This window comes from Colius striatus, chromosome 22 (assembly GCF_028858725.1).
Source record: "Colius striatus isolate bColStr4 chromosome 22, bColStr4.1.hap1, whole genome shotgun sequence".
NCBI classification, from domain to species: Eukaryota; Metazoa; Chordata; class Aves; order Coliiformes; family Coliidae; genus Colius; species Colius striatus.
Window position 1 is genome coordinate 7,936,408 of NC_084780.1, and position 17,147 is coordinate 7,953,554.

Here is a 17,147-nt window from a genome sequence, read left to right on the forward strand (position 1 = left end):
GGCTTGACTTCACATCACAGGGTGCCTTTGCTGTTCAATCCCCTCTTTCAGTGGGAGCCTTTGAGCCAGGAGAGCTGTACAAATGGTTTCCCAGTGAGTGATTCTTTTGTTTTGCTTCCCCGGGTCCCCTCCCCAGGGAGCCAGGTGGGGGAGGAAGGGAACAGGGCTTGCTGCAGTGCATGACAGAAACAGGAGAGAAAGGCTGGAGGCCCGGTGTAGGGGGAAGGAGGAATGGAGGGAGGGAGGAGAAAGCAGAGCAAATGTGCAAATAGCTTCATTAGGGCAGGGGGGTCCTCTTGCCTGGGATTTGACAACGTAATTAAACAAAGACCAGGCAGCATCAAAGGGCTCCTCTGCCTCTGGGGAGCTGAACACAGACCTGGTTTGCTTCCACGTGCTGCTCTCTGTTCCTCACCAGGAACAGGAGTGTGGGCTCCAGGAGGCTTGGTGCTTCTGCGGAGTAAAAACTTGCTTTGGGATTCTGTTTTGCTTTGGTTGGTTGGGTTTTTTTTAGCCTAACAGGCTAAAATTAGCGTGAGCTGCTTTCTGAGTGTGGTGTGTGGAGAGAACGACACCGCCCTGGTGAGAGGAAACGGTTTGACCACACCGGGATGGTAAATACAGCTCCCCTGAGCTGCTGCTAATGAGTGGCTGCTCCCTCCTCCCAGCCTCCCTGGCTGAGAGCAGAGGAAATGACACCCCGAAGCAAAGCCTCAGGCACCAGGCTTCTGCACCCCTGCACTCCAGTCTCTCGGTACTTCCAGGGGCCATCACCAGCCCTCAGCCCTAGAAGGAAGGAGGCAGCAGCAGAGCTTCAGTAGCCACTTAAAGGGGATGAAATTCAGCGCCTGGAGAGCAGGCTCCAGGCTTCCCCTGGCTTTGGGTGCTTACACCTCGTTTGTATCACCTTCTCCTTGCAGGAGGGACAGTCCTGTGCAATCCAGAGGGGCACAAGTGCTGCTGTTTGGCAGTAGGAGGCTCCAGGGACAGCATCTGCATGGTGTGGGCAGTTTAAAACCATGGCCCCTAATCCACTACATACTGCATCATCCCTGAGAGCACTCCCAGAGCACTAAAACTGGAGCTGAACAGCAGTGAGTCAGGCTTACTCTTTTCACCATCCACTTTGTGATTCCAAGCCAGATTTACAGAAGTGCCTGAGACTCACAGCTCACGTTGACATGGCTGTGTGGACCCTGTGCCATACAGAGCCATGCTCCACCGGGGCTGTGCAGCCATTAGGTGCCTTTCAGTCTTGCTTGTGAGGTCGAAAATCCAATCAGTGCAAAAGTTCTGTGCATAAATATTGGACACAGATGGCATTTTCTAACTGCAAAAGCGAGAGAGCTGCAGCACAGCAGGGTTCTCCAACACTATAGACTTGGAACAAGGAAGAAAGGTGATGTAAGACAGACAGTGCATCTCTCCTGGGATGTGCACACGTGCAGTGCTGCTCAGATGTAGGAGTGCATCTCTCCTGGGATGTGCACACGTGCAGTGCTGCTCAGAGCTTTGCTGGGATACCATCTTTCAGGAGACAACCAACATGCTGACTTCAGAATGACTGAAGTGCTTCGAGGCTGCATTGGAACATCCCAAAACCACCTGTGGCCATGGGGCTGGGGTTTGGCTGATGCAGCTGCCTCTGCTCTGACCTCTGCCTTTTGCCATGGTGATGTGCCACATTTAGTTTCTTTATAATGCCAAAAGCAAACTGAGAATGGATTCTGTTTGGGTGAGGCGGGTTTTATAGGACATGGTTTATAGTTTATAAAGCATACTGATGGGCCTGAGCCCGGGTAAGAAACGGCCTTGACTAGAACAGGTCCTGTGTCCCAGATGAGTGCTGAATGCCACGTTTAGGTTGCAGGAGGTGCACTTACTTGTGAATAAAGGCTCTGTTGCCAGGTCTGTCAGCTGCAGTGATTTCACACGGCAGGGGTACCTTTGGTAAGAAGTGAAGGGATCTGTTAAGATTCCAGGGTTGGCCCAGCTGCTCTCTAACCAATGTTTGTCTTGTCCTGGTTCCTTGTTTTAAAATGTTAATCACTGCAAAACTTAAACCATGTTTCACAGGCCCATGATGGGATGTGGGGCAGGTTTCCCCCGAGAAACTCCGAGGTCCTGTTGCTGATAGCAGCAAATAGTCTGTCTCCTGACGTATGCCTTAAATTTGGCTGAGGGTTCTTCCACACACGACAGACTGGTGATACCGGTTTTCTTACGTGAGATTTCCATCTCAGGAGCAGCGAGAGCTGCTCTGTAACACCTTTAATGTTGCAAACACCACTCAGGGGAGGCGAGCACGGGAAGTCATCTGATTGGTGCTTAAAAGACGTGGCCTGACTATGTCCCGGCGGGCCGAGGAGACACAAATGGAGAAGAAACCTCCCCTCGCTGTTCCGTGCGGCCGCCGCCGCCGCCTCCCGCCCGCCGCCGCCGCCTCCCGCCCGCCGCCGCCGCCTCCCGCCCGCCGCCGCCGCCTCCCGCCCGCCGCCGCCGCCGCCTCCCGCCCGCCGCCGCCGCCGCCTCAGCGGGTTCCGGGAGGGGGCGGGCCCGCAGGCTGTCAGTCATCCGATCGGCGCCCTGTGATTGGCCGCCGCGTGCCGTCACACACGCGCGCGCGCGCGCTGCCGGAATATAAGGGCGGGCGGGTGAAGCGGCCGCCGCCATTTTGTCCAGGGAAGAAAAGCGGAGCGGGAGTGTCGTTGCGGGTTGAGTCGGACGACGAATTTAGCGCGGGCTCCCTTCGCGGGCCCTCCCTCATAGCATCGGTGAGGAGCTTCGTCCTCGGAGGCCGGGGGGCGGGGGGGGGGAGCGACGGCCGTGGTCTCGGTCCCCGGAAGGGCGGGTGGAAGCGGCGGGGCCCGGTGGCGGCAGACAAAGAGCAGCCGCCATTTTGTAAAGCTGGGCCGCGGGCGGCGGCCGCCGCTGCGCTGAGGGGAGCCGGGCCGGGACAGCGCGGCAGGCCGGGGCTCGCCCTGAGGAGCCCCCTCGCCTCCTTCTCCCCGCGGCCAGGGAGGCGAGTGCGGCGGGGCGGGAGGTGTCGCGGGGCACTGCGAGGCCTTTCCCGCCCGCTCCCCACGCCGCCCTGAGGAGATACTCTGGAGGGATTCCCCGAGCGCTCCCGAACGGCCCCTGCCGGGGATGGCGCTGCAGGGCCCCGGGAACAATGCGGCCCTGCTCCCGCGCAGGCTCCCGCTGTACCGGCGGAGGCGGAGAGGGGCGCCGGGAAAAGCCCGGTCAGAGTTGAAGGCCTTAAAGCTAAACAAAATTCCCTGAAGCAGCGGATCTTTAAATCACGGCTATGATATAACTCTGTTCTTTAGCTAAAAACACTCTTTTCCTTTCCATCGCCTCGCACACAGGTTAATGTTTCTGTCAGGTCAGGGAACCGTTGAAGTTTCTGAGAGTAGCAGCCACCAGAATCACTTCCCTTGGAAGCGAAATAAGCACGTGCTGTGTGTTAAAGATTGGTGTTCTTGTTTGTCCTAGCAATGCATCGAGACTCTTGTCCGCTGGACTGCAAGGTTTACGTGGGGAACCTTGGAAACAATGGCAACAAAACTGAGTTAGAGCGAGCTTTTGGCTACTATGGACCACTGCGCAGTGTATGGGTGGCAAGGAATCCTCCTGGGTTTGCCTTTGTGGAATTTGAAGATCCACGAGATGCAGCTGATGCAGTAAGAGAACTAGATGGAAGGTAAAGTATGTTTCTTGCGTGTTTGGCTTGCCTGGTGAAGGTAAAGAGAAACTGAGGTGACGATATGGTTTGAATTGGGAAGCTTCAACTGGCTAAACTAAGGGCCTGGTGCATTTGTGTTGTGATGTTTATTCCTACAGTGATCTAGGAGTGGTCTTAATATTGCAGGAATAGCAATGGGGTGGTTAATTTTACATCTAGGAGTTGGACTCCCAGGTCAGTTGTGACTTGGACCTCTTGGCACACGTTGGTTAAATTCAAGATGGTGTGACTATGAAGATGCAAAACGGGTCGGGGAGACTCCTTGGTTCCTTCCCTGCCCACTCTTGAGAGCCAGGCGAGCTCTCAGAAGCATCTTTTATCTTGGGAGTCTACTTTTTTACACCGTCCATCCTGTGACGGGATGGTTTTGCTCTCATCTATCCTGTTTCTCTCCGCATTCAGCCAGTTTTCTGCTGCAGGCAGGCTCCCCCCTGCAAATGCTAACAGTTGCCACCTCTGTCTCCCCAGGACCCTGTGTGGGTGCCGTGTCAGAGTGGAGCTCTCCAACGGCGAGAAGCGGAGTCGGAACCGTGGTCCCCCTCCGTCGTGGGGCCGGCGCCCTCGAGACGACTACCGCAGGAGGAGTCCCCCTCCCCGCCGCAGGTACCCGCCTCCCGCCGCGCTCCTAGAGCTCTCGCTGCTCTTACCACGTAGCATCCTAGAAGCAGGCTTTTTGAAAAGCATGTTGATGGATAACATTCATCTCTCTGATCACAATTTGGAGATGGCAAATGCTAAAGAAAAGGAGAGAAAAAAAACAAACCAAGACAAACAAACCAACCCCCCCAAAACCAACCCCAAAACCCCGCAAGGAAATGGAGACGAACTTAAAGTTGTGTTGAATGTTGGCTTTTGTCCTTAGGTCACTGTGCAAGGCGGTAGTCAGAGCCCTCTGTCCCGGACTTACCCTTGTTCCTCCTAAAATCTGCTCATCTTCTAGTCACGCTTTCCCTCTCTTCCCCATACTTCAACTTAGGCTGTTCCTTTCCTTTATTCCATAATGGCAGGACATGACATGCAGCAGCTTAGCATTTCCATGCAGGTGTGTTTCCTCCGCTTGGTTTGCACAGTTGAAATAGTCTCTGAGCAGGCAGCTGTTCAGTAAGAGATGACAAAACAGTTGCTCGAAGCATCTCGAGTCTTCACACCTTGGTGCTAGTTTGGAGTTAGAGCAGCCGCGTGACGGTCCCGTCACTCGAGGTTTTGCAGAGGAGAGCAGGATTTTTGGTTCAGGGCCATGTTCTTGGGCCCAGACGAGCTCGTCTGGCGGGTTAAGTCTGCAACGTGGTTTTTGCAGGACTGAATTGACCTGTTGCAGGTGAGTGAAGTCCTCCCGAGTCAGGCTGTTTGACAAGTAACACAGTAGGAGTGTTTGTTAGCTAATAGATGGTTGTACTGATGGCTTGTTTTTCATTTTTTTTATGCTTTTTTTTTGGTCCATCTATTAATAAAAATGAACCCGTTACAGAGTCACCATCATGTCTCTTCTCACCACCCTCTGAGTCTGCATTAGCCAGCCAACTAGCCCTTTCAGCGTCATGTGACCAGCGCGCCCCATTCAGCTTGGCTGGTGTCGTTTCACATGACCCAGGCATGGCCAGTCGTCAGGTTGCACCGCCCTTTGGTTCCCGAGCATGCTGTTTTCTCTCAGCCTTCTCTCCAACCTTAACCAAATCGGCAGCAGCCACCTCGACCGCCCACACATTCCCGGCCAATCAGCTCAGCTGTTTATTTACCAAATGTCTTCACAACAACTACAGCAGCAGCCTTCGGCTAACAAAAAAGCAGGAAAAATCCACAACACCCCCTTCGCCAACCAACTAAATACAACGCAACATCTGGCAAAACCTTTTCAGCAAATTCTTCTTGGCAGTCAGTCCGGCAGCCTCACCTCACCATTTCTAGCTTGTTGAAACCAAAAACTAGTAAGTTTTTCCTGCTTATACAGTTTACTGCTGGTTAAAATTAAGGAGTAAGCGGCTTATAAGTAATTACTTTTCTCAATCAAAGGCTGGCTGTGCATAATTGAGTGGTAACGTACCTATGTTGCTTGAGAAAACTTTTAAGGGTGATACGGAAGCTCTTACACTGTGAATAACGTGAAAACCAGGATACTTGCATGTGAGATGCCGACTAAATTCCTTACCGAAGCGCTAACCGGCGTGGCTTGTCCCTGCCAGACAAATCCTATCACCTTTAAACGGTTTTACTAACAAGTTCTCAGAACTTTATGACAGTGACTTTTTGGGATGAACTGGGCCGAGCTAAGGTGATTTTTTTTCTTTATTTCTTCTTTTTTTTTTCTTTCTGTTGTTTTTTCTTTCTAAAGAGAATAGTCTGAACACCCTCTGGCATTCAGAATGACAATCCCAGAAGCGCAGTTCTAACGTAGCACGCACTGGCGTTATCGATATTGACACCGAGCGCATTGTCACTTTTTTTTCCCACTTGGTATCTCCTGTGCCTTGGTATGGACCTTTGTGGCTTGCATGAGTTCCAAAACATTTGGTCTGTGCTACTTTTGGTAGTTTTTTATTTGTTGTTTTTAAATATTTCTGGAGCCACTGGTGGGACTGTGGTGTGTTCTGGGCAGTGGATGTAGTTGCAATGGAAAGTGTTGCATTGGACAGCTCTGCTCTGAAGCATTGGTAGTTAAAAGTGAATTCGTGGTTGGAAACGTGCTGTTCGCCCTGAGCTTTGTTTTACTGCCTAATCTTTCCATGCCTTTTACTGGATGATGGATGCCAGTTTTTCTTGGCACTTTTCCCTGGGCCCAACAGGGAGTTTGACAAGTTGGGAAATGCCTCACCCCGTTAGTGCTGAAAGGGTTGGTAAAAAGCCTCACGTGCCTGTTTCTGGTTGTAGATCACCGCGAAGGAGAAGCTTCTCTCGCAGCCGCAGCAGGTAGGCACCGCTACTCACTGCTTTGAACAGGAGGGGTAAAAGAAACAAACCAGAGCAACAAAACCTGGCTGTTTGTGTCCATGGGCTCCAGGGTAGGTGGTGTAATTGGGTCGGATGGGTTTGCCTCTTGTGCCCGCCTGGAGCTGCTGTGTTTATGTTTGAGAGCCCAGGGTTATCAGTTGAAGGACAGAAGCCGTGAGGTTTTCTGCTCTGCAGCTGTCCCGGGTTGCTGCCAGCTCTCACACAGTTGGTGTTACTGTGCTGCTCTCCCCCAGATAGCAGGAGCCACAAGTACAGCCATGAGAAACATTGAGCCCCTTCTGTCAGCTGCTGCGGGGTGTTGGGTGGTGGCACGGCACAGGGTGTAAGGCCCTTCCCAAAGGGGAGCTCTGCAGGTTGCCCTGTTAACCCAGCGCAGCTTTGCTTTCGTGCTAGAACATAGAATGGTTTAGACTGGGAAAGACCTTCATCTTGTGCTGTGATCTTTACCAGGTCCCTCTCCAGAGACAGAAGAAGAGAGAGATCACTCTCACGGGAGAGGAACCACAAGCCTTCTCGTTCCTTTTCCAGGTCTCGCAGGTAGGTTGAGGCTTTTGGTGGTTATGCATTTGGAGTGGAGCTGGGAAAATGCTGGTTTCCTTATCTGGGTGACACTGCAGGAGGTTGTGGCAGAGAATCATCTCTTTTACAAATGCTTCAGCAGCATCTCCTGACGGGAGCTGGGAGGTTTGCAGCAAATCTGCTCTAACACATCTTTCCTTCTTCAGTCGCTCCAGGTCAAATGAGAGGAAATAGGACTCTGAGGAGGAGCTGTGTACAGGAAGCTGTTAGAGCTGAGGACAGGAGGAGTATGTACAGAACATTGTTTTGTTTTGGAACTTCATAAAGCTTGGTGCATTTTTAAAATGTTTTAGCTGTTGAACTTGCTTTGTTCCTTGTATCTTGTAACAGGTGGCAAATGTAAAGATGTGAATCTCTATATGGTTCTGAGCAGATCATATGATTTGTAATGTTCATCCCTTCACAATGTACCCTTACACACAGCTCTGTGTTTGTCTCGAGTGCTGAGCAGTGTCTGGCATGGATGGAGGAACGCTGCTGGGCTGGGCAGTGCTTGGCTGGGGCTCAGCTTTCAGGAGGGCAGTGGGAATGGGTTTGTTGTGGGAGTGTGGCTGGGTGCTGCCTGTGCAGATGTAGGTGCTTCATTGAGCAGTCGCTGGGAATAGTCGGTGTCGCCGAGCAGGAGTGTGCAGGGAGTGTCTGTGCTGCAGCTTTGTCCTGAGCTCCAGTTCTGTTACCTAGAACTGAGCTGCTTTATATTATGTGAAATATAAACTCGTAGTTGTAGGGTCAGTTAATTTTGTACTTCGTGTGACTTGAGTACTTCTTAAATAGATGATTGTTGATTGACCATCTATTCCAGAACCTCTGAGTAGACCAAATACACACAGGACTGACAGTGTGTGTGTGTGTGCTGTGTAATGGTACATTGTGAACATTCAGAATTCAACATTTCTGTACAAGAATTTTCATGTCACTTGTAAAATGTCTTTTGTGAGATCCTTGGGATTAAAGTTTTGGTTACAACTCGTTGTGCAGTATGTGAATACCTGTTGTTGGCATTGTGGAGCGTGCTCTTGGGTCTTGGTGCAGCTCTGTTGGGACAGAGGGGTGACACTGTGACCCAGCAGCTGCTCAGATGGGCTGTGGGTCAGGGCTGTGCCCAGATGGTCTCGGTGAGGGGCTGGGCTGCCTGTAACTCCTGTGGCAAGCACAACCTTGCTGAGCTTGGGAGCTGCTGCTAGCTGGACTCGTTGCCTCATGCTGGGCTCTGTAACACTGACTTAGAGAACTAGCTGGAGATGGAAAGGTTCATGGTGGTGATTTGAGAGCAGTGGGAGCTCCCAAACTGCCTCACTGGCAGCTTTTTTCCAGTATAGTGGGTAAATCCACCCTCCCAGACAGGCTGGGGGTTCCATGCAGGGATGAGGTGGTGGCAAAGCTGTCATGGAAAGAAGTTGTGTTGGGAAGGGGATGTGTGAAGGGCGGCGCGGCCAGCTTGGCTGCTGAGGGGCAGGGCCTTGTTTGTTTACTCTTTGGAACTGGGAGTTGAGAAGCGAAGGGCAGGGGAGGAGCGTCCCGGGCTGCAGGTGGCGCCGGAGGCACACGCAGCCAGCTCAGCGGCCGCAGAGCTCACACACACATCTCTAGGAGCTGAAACGGGGCTGGCACACACACTGCCTGTGGGGGAGATGAAATGGGACTCGCACACCCCCTCTGCTCCCACCCTGCGTGGCTGGGGGGTGGGTGCTGGTGGGAGGCACCAGCCTCAAGCCAGGGGGCTGCTCTGCACTGGTGAGGATCCCTGGCAGAGGTTGGAGCAGCCTCCTCACCCATTTAGGCATCTGGTGCTGCCAATTCTATGTCAGGTTTGGCCTCCAAATGTTGACAGGCCAAGTGCTGTGGGGATGTTTGTGTTAGAGGAGAGGCAGGCACAGGCTGGGATGAGATCATGTGCTGCAGACAGCTGCGTTCCCTTTTCTCGTCTGGGCTTCGCCAGGGTTTGGTTTGTGGTGGGCTTGCAGCCGTGTTGCTGGGGAGCCAGTCTCGCTGCCCACACCTCGGTTCCTCCTGTGGTTATGTGCAGGGAGCCAGGAGCCTTCAGCAGTTTCAGCTACAGAAGGGAAAGGAGAAAGAAACGTGGGGGTGCAGGCTGTGGGGATGGTGCAGGGGGGAGTCTGCAGAACCTGGGCAGTGCTTATCAGGTTCAGGTTTCTGACCTCATGTCCTGGTCCTCAGCTAAATGAAGTTGGCCCTTAGGCTGGGCCACAACTGCTGCTTCATGCCAGATAACTGCCCTTACATCATCAGATGGGGAACAAAATGAGCAGCTTCCAGAGGAAGGTGGCAGATGTCAGTGGTGGCTGTGAGCAGCCCTTCTCCCAGGGCATCGTGAGCAGACCTTAGCTCTGCTGCAGCAGCACCATGGCTTTAAGGCTTCCACTTCTACAGGAGGGTGACCAGCCTGGGCAGGGCCTTGTGTGGAATTCGGCCTACGAGGAAGTTGTTGTGTTGACCTTGTAAGGCTGGGGACATCCCTTGCCTCTCCCCAGAGATTCTGAAACCAGGAAGAGCAAATGGTTTTGTGAAGAACAGGATTCTTGGTTTCCTTTTTCTGTACTTGCTGCTCTTTGTTTATGGCAGAAAATCACGTTAAGAATGTGCCTTGTGCCCAGAGCAGCAGATGAGAGGTTAAATGTGTTCTTTCCCCATGGGAGATGTTCCACTGACCTTCAGCCGGGCTCAGCCCCCCAAGGGTCACGCCTGGGTGAGAAGCTGCAGCGCTGCCCAGCACCAGCAGTGGTTCTGCTGCAAAGATCTCCCACTTGGGCTGCTGCACGTCCCTCCCGCAGGAGCGTGAGCCTGGAGCTGGGCTGCTCTGTGCTCCAGCCACACCAAGAGCCCTGACACAGCCTTGGTGGATGTGTTGTGTTGGTGTGAGATGAAGGGGCAGCCGTGAGCAGGGCAGAGCTGGCTGCTGGCAGTGTCTGTGCCATCCTCTGCAGGGGTGTTGCCAGTTTTCCTTTCCTCAGCACCACGAGATGTCCCAGAGTCTCCTGACCAAGATCCATGAACCATCTGAACCTGTGACCAACTCTCTCCCATTTCTGAGGGGTTTAAACTCCACCCCAAAGCTGAGCTACAGCCAGGCTTGTCAGGCATCCTGCTCTGCTGCAGGTGTCACCTGCATGGAAAAGCATCAGCCCCTTTGGCAAACAGGGCACAAGGGCAGCTGGGCAGCTCCTGCCCTGTGCCAGCCCTGCCCTGGCTCAGGGAGCTTCAGTGACACACCTCACCCTGCCCACAACGGGCACACTGAGGGCAGTTTTCAGTCTGCAGCTGGTGAGGAAGGTGCTGAGGCAGCATCCTGCCCTGTCAGCCCAGGGCTGTGCTGGGGCCCTGCACAGACTGGCACTGCCCTCGTTTTCTGTTTCGGTTCTGAAGCTGTGCCGCGACTGTCCCGGGTCCCTGAGGCACCTCAGCAACATGCTGTTGGTGCCCTTCAAACACATACTGTTGTGGGCTAAACTAAACACAGGATGCAGACAAATCCAAAATAGACTGTGCCACAGGAACACAATGTTCCCAAGTGATTCATTCACCTATTATTTAATAATTTAGTAGCTGACAGAACTCTCAGCTGAGCAAATCTCTGCGTGGCTGCGGGGGGCCTCGCTCTGTGTCAGAGCAGGTTCAGTGGGAGCAGTTGTGAGGGAACTGTGCCTCCTGCCCTGGCGTGTCCTGGCACTGCTGTGGCACCTGGGCTTCTGACAGACCCTCCTGCCCCTGGGCATGGATGGATGGATGTTCCCCCAGCGTGGGGCCGGCCCTGGGCCAGCAGCTCCGGGAGCTGTGGTATCAGGGTGAGGCTGTGTGGCACTGGGTGTCTCCTGCCTGTGGCTGCTGCCAGCTGATAGAGGGAGGCACCGTCTGTGCTGTGGGCAGAGGCTGCTTTGCCTGTGACTGCTGGGCCATGCTCAGTGGTGTCTGGGTGAGGCAGCCCAGAGCTGAACCCTGTGACTGTCCCCCACCACCTTTCCTCCCCTTGTACCCTCTGCTGGAACCATTTGCAGTCCTTCACGCCTGATGACTCCCACCGGAGCTGCTGTGGCATTAACCCCCAGTGTGTGGCTGCAGAGCAGCCTCCTGCCAGCCTGGCTGCCCCCCTCCTGGGCTGGGTAAGCCCTGGATCCGTGGGCTTGTCGTGCAGGACCTGTGTGAGCTCCCTGGGAGGAGGTTGCCCAGGGCAGCGACAGGCTCCAGGCTGGGACGGGGCTGCTCCTGCCAATAGCCTTTGTTCCAGCTGCCTGCTTGACTCAGCAGCCCGTGGCTCAATGTTGACCAGATTTGGAGTCAGGAGTTTCCCCTGCACAGGCTCAGCCTGACAGGAGCTGCTGGGCTGGGCCTTCACCTATAGACATTTCCAGGTCTGCTTGTTTCATGACCTCCCTGTTCATCTCTCATGGTGTGTTTTTGCCACACGAGATGCTCCGTGGCACAGGACACTGTACAGCAGCTCAGCTCTGAGCCCTGGGGTGTGTGCAGAGGCCAGCCCTGCTGTGGGGTGGGAAGGGCTGCGCTGTGCCTGTGCTCTGGGGGAGCAGTGCAGCCCGTTTCTGCCCTCAGGCACCGCTCACAGCAGCTCCAGGGCTCAGCACGTTTCCTTTCCCCGGTGCCCTGTGTGTTTGGTGCTCTCACAGCTGAGGCAGAGCAGGGAGTGAGAGTGGCTGGAGCTCAAAGGTTTTGTGTCAGCCCCTGGAACTCCCTGACTCAGTGTTTGGAAGGGAGCTGAGCCCTCCCGTGGCACAGGGGCTGTGGCATTGCCTGTCCCAGCGTGGGGCAGAGGCTGCTCCTTGCCCTGGGCTCTGGGAAGTGCTGCTGTGTGTGACACAGGGAAGTGCAAGTGACCTTTCCCCTTGCCAGGCTGCTGCTGTCCCTCCCTGGGCACACTGTGAGCCACAGCCCTGGCTGTGAGGGTGAGGGCTCAGCACCCCAGGCTGCTGGTGCTGGGCCGGGCCGTGTCCCCAGAGCCGTGGTGCTGGGCTCAGCCTCCCTGTGTCTGTGCTCTGGTGCTACACTGGCCTGGGGGTTGTTTCCAAAGCTCACACCCTGTGTTGGGCAGCAGCTCCCCACAGCCACCTCCTCACACAGCTCCAGGGGCCACGTTGGGCTCCCGATGGGTTCCAGCCATTGCCGTGGCTGGGGAGGGGAAAGGGCCGGGGGGGTCGGTGCCAGCGGCTGAGCAGGAGCCAGCAGCGTCCCAAGGGGCAAGAAGCAAAGGGCATCCTGGGTGGGATCAGCACTGGGGTGGCAGCAGGAGCAGCGCTGGGATTGTCCCCTGTGCTGGGCCCTGGGGAGGGGAAGGGGCTGGAGCACAAGGGGCTGGGGAGGGGCTGAGGGGATGGGGGTGCTGAGCCTGGAGGAGGCTGAGGTGGGGGTCGGTCTCTTCTCTCCAGTAGCGAGTGACAGGACAAGAGGAAACAGCCTCAAGTTGCTGGAGGTCAGACTGATGCTGTGGCTGTGTCCCTGCTGCCCTCAGCTGCCCCAGTGCCTGTTGCAGATGGACTTTGCTCCCTGCAGGAGCTTTGCAGGGGTCTGGGGCCGCTCGCCCCGTGCCCAGGGGGTGTCTGTGCCCCTCGGTGGGTGCCACCCCCTGCCCATGGCGCTGCCCTGCTCGGGGCTCCTGGAGCCAACGAGGGGAAGCAGATGAAGGGGTGAAGGACCCAGGGTTGGAAGGCAGGAACCAGGGCTGCCCTCCCTGCGCTCAGAACAATGAGCTCCTTTGCTACCAGTGAAAAAACATCCCAAACCCACCCCCCAAAGCTTCCCCCAAAGCTCCTGGCAAGGGAGTGAGTGAAGCAATTACGTTAATGACTGTGAACGGGGCTGTTGCAGCGCGGGATGGAAGCGAGCGAGGGGCCGGATGGTTCCCAGCCAGGGGCACGTGCAGTGAGCTGAGCCCTCGTTCCAGGGGCTGCCTCAGCCCCATTTCTGCTTGGTGGGACTCTGTTTCCACTCTGCTGGGCCCGGCAGCGATGGAGCACGGGGGGCTGTGCATGGCAGGGCAGCAGTGCATTAACCCCATCCCGGCTCCGGGGCTGGGTCAGGCAGGCATCCAGCGTTTTTTCAGCCTGGGAAAATCCTATTAGTATAAAATCACTTAATTGGGCACTTCAAAGAGCTGATGGGAAACGGCCTTCCCCGGGCTGTGACGCCCCGCAGCACAACACTGGGCTCATTTAGGCTTCTGCTGCAGCGGGTTTCATTAGCAGTCTTCACATTTCCCGCTTAAAAGGGAAAAGCTTGTTAGTGGAGATAATTAAGACAAAGGGAAGACATTCCTGGAGCCGCGGATCTTGCTGCTGAGGGGTTTTCCTGCCCCAGCACACAGGGCTTTGTGTCGGGGCTTTGTCCTCAGCAGAGCCTCCTGCAGCTCCGGGAGCGCCCTGCACCGGCCAGCCCCGGGAGAGAGAGCTGGTGCAGGGGGAGAGTCCCCAGGAGAGGTGGGTGACAGCCCGTGGGGTGCAGGGGGGCTGTTCTGACCCCCGAAGCCCCTGTGCCAGGGTGGGGGTCCCACCTTTGTCCCCCATTCGTGGCCTGTTTCCCTGGGCAGAAATTCAGCCTGTTGCAGGTGTTTATCCCACATTTACCCCCCTGGAGCAACAACCGTGTGTGCCACGACCTGTCCTGGCTGCCTGCAGCCCCTCGGGGTGCCCATCTCTGGCTCTCTGCTGCTGCTTCCCTCCACGTGAGTTGGTGTGACAGGAGCGTGGTGGTTTCCACCTTTGACCAGCACATCTCCAGCCTCCCCTGGCCGGGGCTGGGGGAGGCACTGACAGGCTTCTCTCTGGGAAAACGTTTCCAGGTCATTCAGGGGCTTCTCTGTTGGTGACATTTTGTGTCCAGCCCGTGTAAAACCCTCCCATGAGCAGTTCCTGTGAGCTGGGGCTGGGCTGGGGGTTCCCATCACACGCCCGGATCCGTCCCTGGCACCCGCTGGGGCTGTGCTGTGGGGAGAGGCTTCTCTCGTGGCTCCCCAAAGCCCTGTGTCCCCGTTCTCCGTGGGGCAGCCTGACCCTCGTGTCCTCCCCCATCCCAAGCCCAGCTGGGCGCTGTTGGGCCTGGGGTGCTGCTCCCCGTGTCCCCAGAGAGGGTGAAGCCGGGAGCCAGCGGCTCCGCGCCCGGGCACGTTCCTGTGATGAAACCCCGGCTGAGGAGGGGCTGAGTCACCGACTCTCCCCCTGTGCCCTCATGTGTGTGTGTCTGGGGCTGCAGGGGCTTCCCCCCACCCCCCATCTGTGGGACCCTCCTGGGGAGCCCCTCAGGGTGGGAACAACCCCGAGCTGCCCCTCCCAAGGCAGCAAAAGCCCCGCTTGGGATTTAGGTGCTGGAGAAGGTGGCTCTGAAGGCTGTGACCTGTGCATCCATCTGACAGGAGCCTCTTACTGCCAGGCGTGGGGCTGGGGTATTGCCCAGGCTGGGACACCCCGGGGGGCTGAGCCCGGGCAGGGGAGGTGGCAGCTCCCGCTCTGCAGGCGGCGAGAAGGAAACACAGGGCTGCTGCTCCCCAGCGCAGCCTCCTGAGCTCCTCCTGCTGCTGTGGGGTTGAGTCATCTCTGGGAGTTGGGTTCTTTTCAGTTCCTGTGCCCATCAATCCTGTGCTGCGTTAATCACACTTTTTTTTCCCCTTTTTCATGATGATGCCACTGCAGCCGTGACCAAGGACTCTCCAGCCCCAGCCCTGACGCCGTTCCGCTCCCCACTTCCCATTTCCAGCAACCCACGTGCCTCGGGTCTCCTCTGTGGGGACACGGGGAAGGACTCTGCAGCAGCCAGAAGGTTGCTGCCCCTCACCCCAGGGTGCTGGGACCAGCCCCCCAGCCCCCCCCAAACCATCCCACAGTGACAGAGGTACCCTCTGAGGCAAACTCCCAGCCATGGCTTTCCTGGCTGGGTTGTGCCCCCTGTGTGACGGGGCTGTTCCCTCCAGGCCAGGCTGGGGGGTTCTCTCACGTCACTTTGCTTTTCCCCTCCCTCCCTCCCGCAGCAGCAGTTGCTGGAGTTGCCTGTGGGACACTGGGCACTAATTTACAAGCTGCTGGTTTTGACAGTTCCATCCCTTTGGTGTATTTAGGGCGTTTTTATGAGAAAGGGAGAGCTGGTTTAAGCAGTGAGCATCCTCCTGGGGAACGCTGGGCACCTGGCTTGCAGGTGCTGGGATGCTTGGCTGTGTCTGGGATGGACAGTGCTGGGTTCCCAGCCCTGTGCAGCCCAAGCAGAGCTGCTGCCTGCTGAGGAAACAGCTGGTGCTGCAGCCAAAGCTCTGCAGTGCAGCTCTGGAGCCTGCACTTTGCAACCAGGAGCGAAAATCATTCCCACATGGAAACACTGGCAAGAGCTCCGTGGGGAGAAGCTGCTCTGCTCCCCCTCCCCTGCACTTACCCACACACAGACTGAATTCAGCTTTGCAGGGATGCATCTCCTGCAGTGGGTAGTGTTAATTTAGGATGCTTTCAGTCCCCATCCTTTCCCCTTTCCTCCCCATTCCACTGTGCCTGCCCACAGGCAGCTGAGGGGGTGAGCAGCCACCGATGACCTGTGGCCCAGCACCATCCCGGGGACACCAGCACCAGAAACGCTGCTGCAGTGCGTGGCAGCCTCCAGCCAAACATGCCCCAACATATTCCCCAGCTGCTGGGGCCAGGGGAAGCTGCTGGTCCAGCTGGGAAATGCAGAGCTGGGAAATGCAGAGTTGCTTTGGACACTGAGGGTCTCACTCAGCCCTCCAGCACCCGCTGGCTCCGGGGGCCTCTGAGGGCCTCTGTCCCTCCCAAGCTACCACCTGAACATGACCTTTGCCCGTGGACATGCTGTCACCAGCCTGGGCCCCACAGGACACTGCCTTTGCACCTCTGCTGCCCAAGCTGTGATGCCCAAGGCACTTGGGCAGCTTTCTCCACGCTGGGAGGGTGCCGCAGACCACGACCCCCCCCGTGGGGGCATCGGCCCTCCCAGACCCCCTGTCCCTGGGTGCAGGTGCCCACCACCGTTCGACCCGGGCAGGAGCTGCCCCGGGTCCAGCCCTTTCCCACCTGTGCATTCGGATGCATTTTCCAGATCAGCCACAAATGGCTCCAAATCCCCGGCGCAGGTTCCTGCGGGACATGCACGGGCTTGTTCCTGCTCGCCGCTGCCCGGGAGCCTGCGGGGCTCGCTCCGGCAGAGCCATCCCGAAAGGCTTCTCTGGCCGCGGCATGAGCCGGGGGCTCGGAGACAGTCCCGGGGGCTCAGAGACAGTCCCGGGGGCTCAGCCGGGGGCTCAGAGACAGTCCCGGGGGCTCAGAGACAGTCCCGGGGGCTCAGCCGGGGGCTCAGAGACAGTCCCGGGGGCTCAGAGACAGTCCCGGGGGCTCAGCCGGGGGCTCAGAGACAGTCCCGGGGGCTCAGAGACAGTCCCGGGGGCAAGGTCCGGCTGGGGGGGCGCGGGCCGGGGCTGGGCAGCAGCATCCCTGCGGGGCCCCGCGGGAAGAGACGGCGGCCCCTCCTCAACCCTTTATCCCGTTGCAGTCCCTGCCCTGGAGCCCCGGTGGGCCGGGAAGCCCGGGGGGGTGTGGAGCGGCCCCTTCTCCATCCCCCCCAAATAAAGCGCTGCTGGCCGAGGGCCCCGCGGTGGCGGGGGGGCAGCGCTGTGCCCACGGCCGGGGGGCTGCATCCCCTGACTGAGGGGGGGTCGCTGCATCCCCTAGGAAACGGGGCCCTGGGGGTGTCTCCGCGTGCCCCCAGGACGGGGATCCCCGCAGCCGGTGACCGGGGTCCGCGGCCGGGGCTGGGGGGCCGGGGCTGGGGGGCGATGCGGGGGGAGGGCCGAGGCGGTTGTCCCGGGGGCGGGAGGGAAATCCCGAGCGACGCGGCGAGCGGCGCCGAGGCTCCGCCCCGC

General features: G+C 57.2%; 1 protein-coding gene across 1 annotated transcript; it reads left to right on the forward strand.

The window, feature by feature from the left end:
• The first annotated feature begins 2,651 nt into the window (after positions 1-2,651).
• On the forward strand, positions 2,652-8,236 carry SRSF3 (serine and arginine rich splicing factor 3). Its single transcript, XM_062013739.1, has 6 exons — positions 2,652-2,774; positions 3,496-3,703; positions 4,214-4,348; positions 6,611-6,649; positions 7,142-7,228; positions 7,417-8,236. The coding sequence occupies exons 2-6, from the start codon at positions 3,498-3,500 to the stop codon at positions 7,442-7,444; spliced, it is 495 nt and encodes a 164-aa protein (XP_061869723.1). The 5' UTR covers positions 2,652-2,774; positions 3,496-3,497; the 3' UTR covers positions 7,445-8,236.
• Positions 8,237-17,147: the final 8,911 nt, after the last annotated feature.

Bases quoted from the DNA above. Each gene is read 5' to 3' on its own strand.
- SRSF3 (XM_062013739.1), top strand. From the start codon at position 3,498: ATGCATCGAGACTCTTGTCCGCTGGACTGCAAGGTTTACGTGGGGAAC. The intron at 3,704-4,213 runs GTAAAGTATGTT...CTGTCTCCCCAG, and splicing joins GTAAGAGAACTAGATGGAAG to GACCCTGTGTGGGTGCCGTG. The intron at 4,349-6,610 runs GTACCCGCCTCC...TTCTGGTTGTAG, and splicing joins AGTCCCCCTCCCCGCCGCAG to ATCACCGCGAAGGAGAAGCT.